Below are 16,460 nucleotides of genomic sequence, written 5' to 3' on the forward strand. Positions count from 1 at the left end.
GGGGGTTGAGTGGGTGGGCACACTCAGAGGGGGCCAAGTGGAAGGATGGGGGAAGTGGGGAGGGGAGGGCTGAGTGGGAGGAGTCACTGGGTTGCCAGGGTGTGACCTCATTAGACACAACCTCCTCTTCCCCCGGCAACCACTGCGCTCCCCCCCTCCTCCTCCCTGACACCCCACACCTCCCTCCCCTCTCTCTTACAGCTCGTAAACAAGACCACGACACAAAAACACTTGCAGTGAATACACCGTGTTGTTCTCAAGTGCATTCATTACATGTACAGTAGCCAAAACAAAGCAGGAGAACACAAATGCATGAAAGCAAAATGCACAAAAAAGGGAAAACAATACTTTGCGACTTCCAATACACACACATTGACATGCTGATGCAAGATTAAAATATGTTTGCATAGACAAACAAAGCCAGAGATCCAGAGTAGAGACTTGTTCCCAGTGGCCACAAAGATGAGCAGGATGAAAGCAGGGACAGAGTTGAGCCTGAGTTGCGTTGTGTTTGTCAGGGGGGCTACTGCGGCTGCCGTGTGCTTCTGCTTGACTGTCTGGGGGATGAGTATTGGTTTCAGTAGTGCTGTCGGTTGTTTATGTGGTGGGAGCGCCTGGTTTATGGTGCAGAAGCAGGGGCTGAGGGAGGGTGTGCAGCAGTGCCGGTGGGGAGGTGGGGGGGGGGGTTGCTCGGATGGATTAACACCGTCGACACAAAAGGATTAGGGAGCAGGGATCTGTTGTTTTCATCAACCCTTCCCACCATNGGGGGGGGGGGGGGGGGGGGGGGGGGGGGGGGGGGGGGGGGGGGGGGGGGGTTGCTCGGATGGATTAACACCGTCGACACAAAAGGATTAGGGAGCAGGGATCTGTTGTTTTCATCAACCCTTCCCACCATTTCTCTTAACCCCCCGCCCTTCACCCCCTCACTTTCCCCCTCCCTCTATCCCTGGGTCTGTCTCGCACTTTGCAGGGGGGTGGAAAAAGGGTGCTGGAGCAGGAGGTCCGTAAGCACCAAAAACAGTTTTCACAAACATGTGTTGGTCAGTTTAGAGGAGGGAAGGGGATAATGGGGGTTGTTAAAAATAAAGTAAGGGGAGGGGGAGCCAAAAAGAGCAACAATGCACTGGTGAGTTCAGCAGGGCTGGAGATGAACCGCTGTGCTGGATCGCACATGATTATCAAAAGAGGCGGCTGTTTTTGGAGTGAGGATAGGAAAGGTAGAACAGGGTGAAGTCAAACAGTATTTCTCTGCAGCCCAGCTCCAGCACCCCTCTCATCACAGCATGCCACATGCCATAAATAGACAACTGCTATGATCTCATTGAGATAAAATGCTCTGTCAAAAGGTAGTCACCCCCTTTTTTCTGCCTATTGTGAGGGATCTGGTCGAATGGCCACGCACAAAGCAAGTCACTCTATCCAGACCAGCTCAGCACACGCACTCATGCACATGCACATATACACAAGGGCCCCGGTCTGACCTCAGTGCGCGGCCCATGTGTGAAATCTCAAAGGAGGTATTTAGATCCCATCAGAGTTCAATGAACACAGACAGTGAGGAAATCTCAGGGGTGAATGGGTTAAACAAATTTTTCCACCTATGTGCACAACAGTACTTTGTTTTGTGAACAGTGGAGGATGCTCCCGCAGGGACAGAGTAGGGGGTGAAATAAGATGCAATGCCTGGAACTTTTCAGTTCACCCACACTTTACTGACACATAAAGACTTGCATACAAAGAGAGGCATCCAAACTGCCTGAATACATAATTAGAAGCATGTTTTACTGTATTCAAATTCATTTGTAGCTGGAGTTTGACAATGAAATTGGTATTGTACTGTATATAAAGCTAATTATACAGATTGCAGGATAACACGACTCAGTTTAAAGGTATACTATGCAGGACTGTCGGTTAGTGTTGGTAAAGGTAAAGTAAAAGTCAACCCCAGTTTCACTCTTGTTTGCCATTTGGTCTCGCTATATTTGCATTTCTTTAGGCAATATCTCTCTGGGATGCATGCTGCTTATGGTCTGGCACCTGGTTGCTACCTCACCTGAGCATTGTGTGGGTACACAAGATAATACAGGCAGAGGGCAAAGTCTCTGCAGGTTAATACATCGTCACACACTTCTTGTGGGTCATGATGACTGAGAGGGATCACTTCTGTATACATTTATACATTGTACAGACATTATTTTTCAACCCGGTCTCACTCCAAAGTTGTCGAAATCTGTTTGGGCAGTGACTTCCGATAGTCAGGCACTAAAGAAAAAAGCCGTCGGCATGATACATGGCCAGTCTTCGGTATAATTTAACAGCACTCAGTGGCGTCAGGGGGAAACGTGACGGGATTGGAAACTAAAGTTAAGGTGGCAAAAGTTTGAGTAGGGCACACGGGAGGGGTGGTAGATGGATCCAAAAACCACGACCTTCACCTGGGAGAGCAGCGCTCGCGTCCCCTAAGATGATACAGCCAAACCCTGTTCTTTTTTCCTAAACCTAACCACGTGTGTTAGTTGTTAGATGAAAAAAAAAAGTCAATTTGTGATGCTGTACTGACGTAGTGCGTTTATTTTGAAAGAGACAGTATGTAAATCGTAAATTTCCTGTGAAAACGGAAGTGTATTTTGAAAGAAGACAATGCATGTAACAGGCAGAACTTGACACGGCGTCCCAAAACGCATCCAGGGTACCTAAAAGTCCATGACAAAAGGTCGATATGTGACGAGGTCAGAGTGAGGATGTGTTGTATTTTTAGGAATATTCTGCCCCTTTAAGACATCTGGTGTGATTATATGGGCGTCAATAGGCCAATAGGTGCTTGTGAATATATATGTGTAATAAAGTGCTGCAGGAAAATGAGTTCTTAAACACAAAAATAAGTTAGCATATTTGCACTTCTGGTTCCCTCACCTCAATGTCAGTGGGTTTTTATGAATTGGTTGTTGGTGAAATGGCTGAAATAAGGTGTGTGGTTAACACAAGTGTAAGAGATGTTCACCTTTTGTTCTACGGCAATAAAATACGTCAGTAAATAATGCACTCTTCCTTGTTGAAGCTTTGACGTTTCTTAGAAGGGGTTGCTTACAACTGGCCAAATGAGACTACAGAACATCATCACACTGAACACGGCTGTGGCTGTTCTGTACCTGAACTCCGAACCAAACCTTTCATCTAGTGACCGTTTAAGGCCCAGAGCACAAGGCAACACATGTTTGGTACTGGCCCATGGCAGTTTAGCTCCAATGTGGTCGTCTCATTATTATATATTATTTGTTTCATAGCTCATTTTGACTGGGGGCTGATCACAATAATACTGTATCTCCCTTAATCATTTCCCAACAAGCCAATAACACACACTTAGACAATCAGTCTTTTAAGTTATTGGCAAAGTAATATAACCTTGCCAGTTCCTGTACATAAAGGGCCATTGTGACATTCACGACTGTTTACGAATACAAACCAATGTGCCCTGGAGCGGGTGCCCGGCACTTGGTTCAATCATGCATGTAATGATGTTGTATCGATCCACTGCTGTAACAGGCTAATGAAGAGTCTATGAAAACCATTATACTAATCAATTAAATGCTGAGGAAACAGAGTCATTATAAAGAGAGCAAGGACTCTGCTTTACAAGGTGTTAGTAAGTGTGATTTCTCGCTGTCAGGGATTGGCACCTACACATGGTGCTACTGTAAGTGGTATCTGCTTTGAAGGAGTGTGAGTGGGGTGGCATTCACGTTCTTGAAAGCGTCTGTGAAGCTCAGAGGCGTTCTCTGTTTTCTGTCCTTGCTGAGAGTGCCATGCAGGTGAGGAGGAAAAAGGCACTGGCAGGACAGATAGTGAGACAGTGGCACTGAAGATGTCAGACTCTCATTAAAGATGCAACGCGGCTTACTTCCACTCTTCACATCTCCACCCGAGAGAAATGGAGCATAAGGTTCCCGCTCGGACCAGCACTGTGCAGACATTTGACCACTCCATGTTTCAAGTATGCATGCACATACCGTAAATGTGTGCACCCCTTGTGCACAGCATACCCCAGTTAGGATTTTCTGAATGCAAGGTGCTCCATTACTTTAAAAGATTTTATTTAAGACCAAAATCTTGTCCACAAGTTCCTTGGAATTCAGCTGCACAGCGTGTGGTAATGTTCTACTTAATCAAGCTTCTCCAAACTCATTTATCACCACATCCTCCCTCCAGAGATGTCAAGCTGAGGCACGTCTCTAACGACCACCCTCCACACTTCCTGCTGTTTCGCCAAGACAGAGAGGTGAAAATGGGAGACTGAATAGCGTAATCTCTCAAACAGGCAGTTGCCGGCTCCAATCTTGGGGGTTTAACCCCCTGTAAGCCCCTTAAATACCCAGTTTAGAGGGCCAGAACTGATGGGCTAAAGCCCCCAGAGATTGTCTACTAACTCCTTGACTCAGACGCAGCATGAGTACACAGAATGAAAGATCCCCTGCCATGACTGCTGCAGCCACTTCATCCTTCCGTAGCCCTAGTCAAAGGATTGGATGGGCTTAATTAGCATTAGAAGTACCAAAGTCATGTTCATGATCGTATGATGGTAAAGTTAAAAGAAGGTCATCATGAGGATGCAGACAGGTTTGTGATTATGGCATAAATACTGATAGATATCATTCCTCTTGATGCTGAATAAATGTCATGTTTTATGTGACAACTGAGAGGGTGTTGGGGTGACTGATGGCCTGCCAGCCACTAACTAGGTAAGGTAAGTAAGGTCCAGCTTTGAAATAAGGTTTATACAGGCTGGAGAGAAAATGGTAACTTCCTGTCACCTCAGACAGGTTCAAACATGTTGTCCTTGTCTCCTCCTATCGACCTTATTTTGAATTATGTTAATGGAACCACTACAGAAAACTTAGCCTGCATAAATGAGCATCAAGGGTGTCAGAGTGAGGGTTCTGAAAACAAGGGGTACTGGCGCCATCTGCTGACAGAGTACACTAACACTTTAAGTGCATCTATTTCAGACATAAATCATTTTAAAATATCTCCTTTCTCTCCCATCACATGGTATCTACATGGCATACATTGCACTTACCAGAAGCAGCAGCATCAGGAGTGTCCACTGGAGCCTGTAAGTCTCTCTGTAGAAAGTAAGGTCTTACTGTTAATAGTGAAATGTTTAAGTTTTTATTTCCCCTAAAATAGTCCAACTCCTGACAAACAGGTCCTTGTTGCAAAAAACAATAAAGCATCATTTTTACCGTGGACAAAGCACAGTTGTACTTAATAAGATAATGATGGCTGCACTCCACTGAAGGGAATTCCTGTTGTTGTACATGTTTGTCTGGTTCAATCTAATACAGAAATTACTGAAATTAATATGCCCTGAATTTTGTAATTTTAACATTTTTGTCGAGACAGTTATATTTTTTATATATATAGAGATATATGTATCTGAATTCCTATTTCCAGTACTGCATATGCGCTGAACCATTTAGAGGATGTGAAGATGGTCTCATGCTGTTAAAGTTTTTTGACAGGGGCACCATCTTGTGGGGATCTCGCTGTGTTACCTGTGCCTGCTACAGTGATCTATGGACAAACTAATCATGAAACAACATAATCCATACAGTATGGTTTGGCTGCATGGTTGGATTACAGACCCCAATGCACTACCTTCAAATCCTAGAAACACCCCTGAGTACATATATAGGGCTGCTGCGACTGGCCCCTTGGCTCCTGACATTTTGCAAAAGTGGCCCCAAAGCAAGTCGAGATGGTGCCCCCATCCTACAAGGCAGAAATACCATAGACTTGTATTTTAAACTAGCAGTTTAGGTTCTTTTTCTTTTTACCTGGACACTGACGTTACTGTGCACCTGACGCTGTTTGCAGGAGAGTCACGTGTACCATCCTCACTTTCCTTCATTTCAGATGCATTTTAGTGATGTCGGAATAATCGGAAAAAATAGTTTCCGACATCCTCAACTGGGAAAATTCACCTAAATGCCTCCTCAAGTCGGGACTTAAACTCGGAAAATCACGAAAATGTTGATACAAGAGTTGCCGAGCTGAAGTTATATAATGCAAAAGATGGAAAACGAAAGTACATACTCGGTTGATGGCAATTAACTTTGTATTCTTTCACGTGTCCAAAACTCGGGAAATGAGACCATTCAAGGAGTACTTGAATGCAGCATACGGTTAATTGGTTACACCTGCAGCTGTTACTGTTGGAACCAACTAGCCGTTAGCTAGACGTTAGCTAGCTAATATAGCTATGTTGACAAGTGAGGCTCTAGTTTTTGTAACTAGCTAACACATGTCAGACCTTTTCGAAATATCCTTAGTCGACTGTTTTATCTAAAAAAGGTTGGTTTTGTTGGCAAGTATGGACATATTAAATCTTCTTACCTTTGCCCCCAGAAGTTAATCTGAGGTAAGCTAACGGTTATCGCCTCTGGGTGTCAGGCTAGTTTACTAGCTATCTGTCATTAGCTCCTCTTCCTTGGCTCTGTTTAGCTATACACTGGCCTGTGTAGTGGCATTAAAATATGTAAACGAAGAACTACAGCATTCCTGTGCAAGCACAAGTATCTTGCACTTTATACCATGATATAATCTCCTCCTTTTTCTTTCCCAGCTCCTATGGCATTATAGCATTGACAGGATGCAGATATTAATAAAATGCAGTCTGAAAGAATCTGTATCCCCTTATAACTTTTGCTCTTCATATTCACCAAGGTTATTAGTTATGATCTGAAGTTTATATGCAAAATACAACACTTTATGGTAGTGTAGAGACTGCATTACAGAAAGGGGATATTCAGGTTGAAATTGCAATCTGAAAGAAAGTGTATCCCCCTTTAACTTTTGCAAGGAAAGTATTAACCTCTCTATATTAATTAAGGTTATTAGGCATGATCTGATAGTATAATAAAACCCTTGAAAGTAGGGTATTATGGAGAGGATTATATATTTTGGCAGACTGCATGTCCAGCCTGGTAGGACAGGTAACTTAGTCACTTTATGTTATGAAAAGCGCCATATAAATGCAGGGACGGTGAATACACAAAAATTTATAACAATTTCCAAACGTAGGCTATCATTTGACATGGAAACAAGGAGTATAGGAACAAAGTTTTGTTTACAAAGCTGCATTAAGTGTAATGTGCATTTCACGCAAAGTAGATGTAATTGAGGCCAGCAATGTGTAAACTAATTACAGTGATCTTGAGTTTATAGTTTCGACCACATATATGAATGAACAAATCCTTACAAAAGGTTAGAGGGTAGGAGGGTCTGGCTTCTCAGCATCAACATCGGATGACCAAGTTATCGACTACATCATCAAATTATCATGAGAAAATGAGGAAAAACATATGGTCATGATTTTTCTGTAGACATTCTCAAATCAGTGCAATGATTCATGAATGATATGAAGTTTGATTACATGTAAAGAAGAATAAAACCTCCAACTATCTAACTATCTATCTATGGCTCATTCTAAGGTGATGAAAACATAACAATTCTTATTTTCAGGTGATTGATTATACATTAAAAAAATTGTATTCCATTTCTGCCATTATATCCCTGTTAAATCCTACACACTAGAACTTCAAGGAAACAGGAAACACACAGGTGACACTGAAAGCATTAATGATTGCATAATTCCACTAAGCATTCCAGTAAACTCTTCCAGTGAGACAGGGACAAAACCAGGACCTTCCTTAAGTGGAATACAGCCATCATTATTGTTGTTAGATACACCTGTGTTTGTCCTACTGTGACATATCAAAATGTTTACTATGAAGCTTTATTATAATACAGTTGGCAAATGACAACTGATGTAGTACCACGTTTGTCCAGGAGAGGGCAGTATTTAACATAAAAAGCAAAAGGAAATTTAAAACATAAGGTCACATTTGGAAATGTAAACTTTCAAAATCAATGCTAAAACACTTAAAAATACATTATATTTTTTATAATAATGTGCCAGGTCAGATTCAACACCAAATCTTAAAAAAAAAAAAAAATTGTGACAGTTTATTATTTTTTTTTAATCATTATTATAGGCTCACTAAGACCTCTTAATGTACAGAAGAATAAAACCATTAATTCTGACAAGTAAGACGTGTTCTCTGTAAAACCTTGTTGATAAAACAACAATAATAAAATGATAAACAATCCAGATGTAGCTATCTATGAGTTACCTAGGTGAAATCGAAGCCTGGTCATTTAGGCCCACCTACACATGCACACTCCCACTGCCAGGGGCACACTTCCTATCCGTGGGTAACTACCTTAGCAGGACACCGGAAAATGTGTCTGTTTCATTCTTCCCGATGACCACATAGGAAAAATACTTAGATTTCCAACAGGCCCTTGTATTTAGACTTTATACTGTGCCAACAAAGTCACACAAGGTGAATTAGGTGGCCTCAGAGTAGAGCCAGGTGCCCATTTGTCTTGTTTATTTGTCCTCATCTTGTACTCTTGCACAAGTTGTCTATGTCTATTTTTGGGTATTGTTGTTTGTAATAGTTATCTCTGACAGTAGTCACATTGGCTGGTTGGAGCTCCTGTTTTTTGGAGGTTGCATAAATGTTCATCTGTCTAGTACTGCTAGAACGATGCGCAGCATAACTGTTTAATCTGACAGCAATATCAGCCACTATGTGCAGATAGTTTGGGTTTGTAAGACAAGTAAATGTCCATGTTCCTCAAATCAAGTTAGCCAGCTACAGCCCCTTCTGAGTGACCCTGTATGCTGCCTTCACATCGGTACTGTGGTGAGATGGCAGATCATTTACCAGTTGTGGAGGCGAGAGCAGAAGTGTGATCTCTTATCCAGCAGCTGTATCATATTGCATCTCCCAGATGTCTTTGGGTTTGCTCAGGCAAGAAAAGTAGAAATCTAGTTTATATCTAAAATAAAATACAACGTGTACTTAATACTGGTTGATAAATTGTACACTGGAAGGGGTTATCAGTACACCTATGGTCAAAGTTGCTCATAAAAATGGCTAAACCTGCTAATGAAGTGCAGTTACAATCTTCAATTCCTGCTGAGACTGCCAGGATCTTGATAATTTACTTGATTTGTTGATCGTTCACATTAAACATGTTGAGGTGTTGACTCTGATTATGAACATATTTGCCTTCCAGGAATTGGGGAAAACCTGAGAGCATGGGCCTTCCTGAGGTAAGTGGAGGTTGAGCCTGGAGGTAGTGTACATTATCTTGGAAAGATACACCAGGAGGTAGACCTGTTTGCCTCAGAGTCATTTAATGAACTGCCCCTTAGGTCTTCCACTTGCTCACCAGCTGTTGAGTGAAGATGCTCTGGCATAGACCTGGCCAAATAGCCTTAGTCTCAGCTGTTTTTGATGACGCTACATAAAACAAGCAGGATGAGCCAGTGTTGCTGGTCCCTCCAAACTACCCAGGGAGGATATGTTACCAACACAGACATCTTGACTGAATGCTTTGGCCTCTACACAGGCTAGATCTTCTGTCACATTGTCACATGGCAATGTTTTACCTGTGCAGTAAAAGAAACACTTGTGTATATCAGAAGCACACCTGTAATCCGGCAAACATTCAGACTAAACTGAACTGAAGGGCATCCTACTAGCATGCTTTAGAATCGCACATAGAAACTACTTGCTGATAGGTGCAGGCAAAACAGTGAGGAAACTGCAGAGCATGTCTGTAGTACTTACAGAAGCTGTTACACACACTGCTGAATAAAGGACTTTAAGTCTTTACTGGAAACATCTATGTGATTCAAAGTGCATATTGTAGCAGCAGCTGTTTGTGAGTTATGGAGGCCGATGTATGGGTGGTGCTTTGTCCAAGCAGTTCCCAGTAGTGCTCGCCCCCTAAAGCTGAAATGAAAATCATGCCTGTGATTCATAAGGAATGGGAAATCTCTGCTGTAGCCGGCCTGCAAACCATCTACAACAGGCAATAAATTTGCCCCCATCCCACTAGATAATAACTTAAAGATCCAGTGTGTAAGATTTAGGGAGATTTAATGGCATTCACAGGTGAGGATTGCAGATTCTAACCAGCGGAAACTTCTTCCGGTTAGATTTCCGTCAATGCTCACTGTTTAGGAGGTTTTTACCAGGAGATCCTTTCCCCACAAAACAAACAAACCAGGTGATTAAAACTGGTAAAAACAAATAGAGCAGTTTCACGTTACAAATCAGTGTTTCTTGTCGGCACCTGCTGATGTGTGCTTACCTATTTTGCCTGTAAGTTAAGATCCAGACATTCAGGAAGTTTATACCATGAGCCGGATTATCTGCAGAACGGATTCGTTCATTTAAACAGGTTAAAACACTAAATAAAGCAGTTTCACATTAAAAAAAAAAAGTGTTTTTCCAACACTGCTCATTGCGGGGGGCTGCAATCTACGTTGGCCGATGTGAAAACGCGAACAGCCCTATCTAGAGCCAGTGTTTGCTTTGTTCATTGTGGGCTACTGTAGAAACATGGCAGTGCAACATGGCACTTTCCGTGGACAAGGAACCACTCCTTATGTAGATATAAAACAAGGATATATGTAGATATATCCAGCATCTACAGGCTGCTAGTGCCAGCCTGTTGCAGCAACTCCCCTTCAAGAATGATCTATCTATCTATCTATCTATCTATCTATCCATCCATCCATCCATCCATCCATCCATCCATCCATCCATCCATCCATGGCTCATTTTAAGGTGATGAAAACACAACAATTCTGCAGGGAATTGATTAAACACAAAAGAAATTATAGTCCATTTTTGCCATTAGCCTATATCCCCTTAAATCCTACACACTTGAACTTTCAATACAACTTAATTCCAACTTAATGTCCTATTCATGTATGAAATCTATATTTAAAAAAAAGGTTGCAAAATTCTTTGTAGACTATAGACCTTTTTCACAGCAGACATTTTGACTTGTCATAGCAGGAAACAGGCGACATTGATACCATTAACGATGGCTCAATTCCATTAAGTGTTCCAGTAAGCACTTCCAGTGAGCCAGCATGCACAAAACCAGGACCTCCTCCAAGTGGAATCATCATTGTTGTGAAATACACCTGTGCTTTTCCTACTTCGACGTCAAAATGTTCACTGTGAAGCTTTATTATAATACAGTTGGCTACTGAGCACTGATGTAGTACCACGTCTGTCCAGGAGATGGCAGTATTTAACAGAATTTATGCAAAAGGAATATTACAGCATAAGGTTACATTTAGAAAAGTAAACTTTCAAAATCAATGTTATAACACTTAAATTACATTACATTTTTTTAGAATGATGCACCAGGTTAACAAATAGATTGAACCCCTAATCTAAAAAAAATAGAATAGTAATAATCATGACGGTTTCATGTTTTTTATTGTTATTATTATAGGCTCACTCTCCAAGACCTCTTAAGATGATACGCCATAAACAGACTTGACATCAAAGGCTGCAAGGAGCACAATACTGTGACAAGCAAATCAGTCTGGAAAAAAAATTCATGTTTTCCACTTAACACATTCACCAGTAGATGGCAGCGATGTGGATTAAATAACAAGTACTGCTACACAGCTTCAGCATCTTGAAGCACAGGATTCTTCCTGTTAGTTTCAACTCAGTAATCACCATACTCTGAAAACTGTGTCCTATTTTACCCCTTACCATCCCTCATATTTAAGTAATATTTAAGTAAATTGGTCTATAATTGTTTTACTCATTATCCTAAGTTTTGATGAAGAAGAGGGAGAACCAGATAGAGACTTAGTGCCCTGTCTACATTACTAATATGGCAGATTACTTGTCGCAGTGACTGCTAGTGTGACCTTAAGTTTAAAATTAAAATGATTTTTGGCTTACAGAAAGAAACAAACAAAAACATTCAGGGGAAAGGTGAGATTTTGATGTATTTAATTTGTAGCATAATCAAAATGACTTTTTTTTTATATTATTTAATTGTAACACAGATGCTACAAAAGGACAGAAAAAGTCGCAGCCAAAAGTTCAATTCAACATTAATAATATAGGAAATTGTGTGTAGGGATTTAAAATGCCCTAAGGATACTGACTCTGCAAGTCCCTATAGGGATATTGTAGTGAGTTTTAGTTGGGGCACTTAGCTGAAGTAAACAGAAAGGGAGGGGAGTGTGCGCAAGGCTTAGGAAACAGGCATGCAGACAGCCGACCACTGCAAAGTGTTGAGCGCGGGACAGACTGGCTTTAGCCCACACCACTCTTCCTCTGTCCAAGAGAAGACCCCAAACCTCCGCTGTGAGCCGCTCACACTCATCCCAACCAATAATGTGAAAATCAGACGGAAACGTTAGTCAGATGTTCAAACTCATCGTCGCTTCATTGTACTTGAGTGCCGTCTATTTTCAACCCTGTCACACAGTTTGCAGTCAGGCTACAGTAGGCTATCCACAAGGATACCTGGTGTGAGATGCGGCAATGTCCCGAGGAATATGCCCACGCGTAAACTCTTGCGGAGCCTTCTGGATTTTGTCAGCGGTCGTATTTGCGGTGATTGTGATCGACGTGGACGCGTACAGCTGTCATGAAGTGAGGACCGCTTTCCAGCTGCGGCAGGTCGGCCCGCTGCACCGCGTACCGGAGATACCTGGCACAGGTGAGCCAGTGGGTTTGGCACCTCACAGTGAAGAGCACTTTGCCGAAAGCGCACTGCAAACATCATAGTGTGTTAATTGATCCACTGGCAAAAGTCATGTTTACTTTTAACTACATCCATAGCCATTTCAGTGAATATTTAAATGTGTACATAGATATGACCACTTTTATTTTAATAGAGAAAAAGGCTTTTCTTGATGTTTAATGCATCTAACTATTCTGTGCTTCTGTCCAAAGCACACGTGGGTCAGTACACACGCACTGTCAGTGGTCTCCCTGAAGCAAAAGCTAACCCACTCATGTGACAGCAGCAAGAGACTGAAAGGCTTGATGGAGAGAACAGATATTTCTCTCTGTCTTCACCTTTGTCATACTGTCTCATGTTAGTCATGTTAGTTGGGGAGACCTTTTTAAAGGGTTTTACCATAAAAATGTTGTGTATTTGGGATGCTGCTATTTTGTGTTTGTATTCTAAACAATATCTGAAATGATCATAAAGTAAGTGTAATGTGATGTAATGTAAGGGATCTGTCAGTCCCTTTTCATCATTGTACATTCTGAAGATTCCCCCAAAACATGTATCTATACATTGGTGTGGTATTGGTAATAGTTAATATTACATGTTAAAGTCACTCAGTGTATAGGCTCCTTCTAATCTGCCTGGTTTAAGGCACCAGAGCCTCTTGATTTTCTTCACAATCTGCAGCTTCACATGCCACCCAGCTGCTTATCATACAAGCAGGCTGTTTGGAGGGATTAAACAATTATTTTGCAAATTTCCTTTGGCAGAGAAGCCGGCCGGCACATTCACAAGCTGCTGAGACAGGGGTTTTAGAGCTAGAACAAGTCTAGCGTGATGCAGAGGTCTCATATGGTTTAATCTCTGTGGATAAAGAGGCTACAATATTGCGTCCGTGATTTACTTGCACTTTATAGATTGACTTGCAGAAGTCAGCCACCAGCAACTCTTTTGGATGTGTGTGTTTAGATACTCGGGGTGGCATGGGCCCTTAAGTGTACATGCACTTTAGCTCAGGAGCCTCGGTTTATGAAAAATATACTGTCCAGACTCTCACAACAGGCCGATAGAGGCTTTGGCACTTCTGCTGACATGGTTCTCTTTTTTTCTTTGTCTTTTGTCAGATTTTTGTCAGAGCGATGCTTGAAAGCAGCTTCAAATGCCTTGAAGGTTTCGTGGTATGTGCTTTCCTCCTGCACACTGAGGAAAAGTTATTTTATGAGAATAAACATTGGTTCCAAATCTGTTTTGGAGGCAAAATGCATTTTGAGCGAGGTTTAGGCTTTGGTTCAACTATGCTAGGTTTGCTTGAAAGTTATCCTGCAAACACAGTAAGAGACTTATTTATGATGAATTATGTCATATTTCTTCTGTGTGGCCTTATCAGCTGTCATACTGTGTACTTGAACACAAGAAATCAGTCGATTCAGTGTGCGTTATCATTATGTATTTACCCTAGTCTTTTAAATCTTTTAATAAATTACTAATAAAAGTCTTGTAGTCTTAGGATTTTCAAGATTTGAATGCATTTTTCCTGGCAGACACTCAAGATGAATGTACAACTATCTATATGACTCCAGACCATGATCCCTGCAGCAATAGTGTCACATGTGGGTTGGTGGCAGCTTAAGTATCACCCAGTCTGAGTCTGCAAGCTGTAACAGGGAGAAGAGCAATAGATAGCTGTGTGGGAAACATACCTAGAGGTGCATCCAAACCACTCGATATGTTTGTTTAGCAGGGTGTCACTACTAGCAACAGAGGATGTCAATTTCATAGCAAGCAGTAGTTTTGGGTTAGCTCTTAAAGACAACAGACGAACCTCAGTCTGCTGAGGATGTCTGCAGTCTGGAGCAAGGCGTGTGTGATAAACTTTTACAGTCTGCAGTACATTGGCAGAAGCTCGAATGAGAATCTCAGTGTGATGAGCATTTTACCTGTATGCTGTGAAGGGTATGCATTAGTCTTTCCCTTTAATGAATTTGCTGTCCTCACCTCTGTGTTTTATCTCTGAGTCTATCCCTAGTTACAGTATTTTTGTAAAGTGGAGCTGATATGATCCAGATTCAAACTGCGGCTCCTTGGTCTGTACTATTAATTGATATAAATATTTGTTTTTAAAAGGTGTGGTGAGCTGCATTTTTGTGCCTTTGCACTCCACCGGCTCTCTGCTTCTCCTTCCCTTCACAGCTAATCAAACATTGCTGTAGCTTCCCCAGAACATTTTGGGCTTCTATCTTATTTTGCTTTTTATTTGTACTCGTCCTAGAGAGGTTGTTTTGGGTCAGGCGCAATCTTGTCTTCAAAGCACTGACCAATAGAAGGGGGTGTTGGAGTGGGAGATTTGGTGTATATGTGTGTGTGTACACAATTATGCTACTCTGCTTCAGTTCTCAGATCAAATGCCAATAAAAGCAACTCTTGAAATTTGAAGTGGCAAAACTTCAGCCCTTTTCACAGTCCGATGTTTGGTTTAGGATACAGTGCTGCATTTCATTCATGTGTGGTGAACTGATTTCTCACTAAGCGCAAGGAGTGTGGCAGCAGGGAACTTCAGAGCCAGCCAACTGGACATGATCCTATATAAAAAGAATTGAGCTTTTACGGTACAGATATTTTATGCAGTATGTCTTTTTCTTTTTTTTAAATCTTGTATCCAATGAAAACATGAAGTGCAATAAGCAGTGATAGTGCTGCATGATTGCCAGGATCACTGTGATTCCATGTTGGTAAGCTGTGGTGGAAGAAGTATTCAGATTCTTTACTTACGCAAGTAGGGATATACTGAAATAGAGCAAAAGCTAAATGTAAACATATTTCTCACCACAAGTAAAAGTCCTGCATGAATTGATTCCCATTACTGTCATTTATGTTTTGTAAGTTAACCCATACTCATTCTTGGAACCCATCGGCTGTATTCGGCGTCTGACATCCGGCAGACGGCGATACCCCCGGCAGACCCCCGATTTTTTGGCTTTCCGGTTTGATTTGGGCGGAGGAGGCGAATTTCCGTTTCTGACTTCCGTTTATATATAAGTAAATATGCTAAACCATTGCGATGGATTCAGAGTTTGCAGTGACGGCAATTATGTTCCGCCTCCTTAGTTCACCGCACGGACCGTTTAACCTGGCAACAACTGCAGCCGGCTCAAGCGTGATTGATCAATATCACGCAGACTACAAACAGCCTACAACCGGAAATCAGGGCTCTTCCGCTCTTCTTCCGGAGGCAAGATCTCCGGGGTTTGCCTACAGACTCTACATTCACTGAATTAGGGATGGGTCACGATTTTCGAATTTCGAATAGTCGTTTTATTTTTGAAAAATCGATTTTTTAATGCGACTATTACTATTCGCCGTCTTATTTCCCCCCTTTATTTGACATGCAATTCAGCTCCTAACCGCACGAGGGCAGTATAGGATTGCTACAGCGGTGTGAGATGGGCTACCAGCTAGTTTGATGCTCTTCTACAAACAGGAGAAACATGCAGAGACTACAGGCCCAAACATACTCGGGCGTACTATAAGCGGAACGGACTTTGCGAGGAATGTCCGCAGTCATTCGGGCTTCCATAGTCGAGCGCACTTCCGCGTTGTAGTTTCCTGTAAAAATGTCTGTGAAAAATCCCCGCCATGTGAAAAATACATGCTGAGCAGTCACTGGTGCGCGGAGCAGAGTCTGTGCGGTCGTAAAATCTGAGCTTTAGGCGGACCTCCGTGGAGTCCGTTCCGCATACGTTCTGCCGGAGTATGTTCGGGCATTTAATGATTAATGGACCTCTGTGTGTGTGGCTCCAGGGGGGGGGGGGGGATTA

General features: G+C 42.1%; 1 protein-coding gene across 2 annotated transcripts in view; it reads left to right on the plus strand.

Moving 5' to 3' along the window:
• The first annotated feature begins 12,211 nt into the window (after window positions 1-12,211).
• The window catches only part of gpc5c (glypican 5c), a 141,029-nt gene continuing 136,780 nt past the window's right edge, over window positions 12,212-16,460 (plus strand). For both annotated transcript variants that reach the window (XM_050032558.1, XM_050032559.1), the window contains exon 1: window positions 12,212-12,627. In XM_050032558.1, coding sequence (XP_049888515.1) covers window positions 12,450-12,627 — 178 coding nt within the window. In that variant the 5' untranslated portion in view covers window positions 12,212-12,449. The remainder of the gene's footprint in view (window positions 12,628-16,460) is intronic.

The sequence above is a fragment of the Epinephelus moara genome, chromosome 21, assembly GCF_006386435.1.
Source record: "Epinephelus moara isolate mb chromosome 21, YSFRI_EMoa_1.0, whole genome shotgun sequence".
Lineage (NCBI taxonomy): Eukaryota > Metazoa > Chordata > Actinopteri > Perciformes > Serranidae > Epinephelus > Epinephelus moara.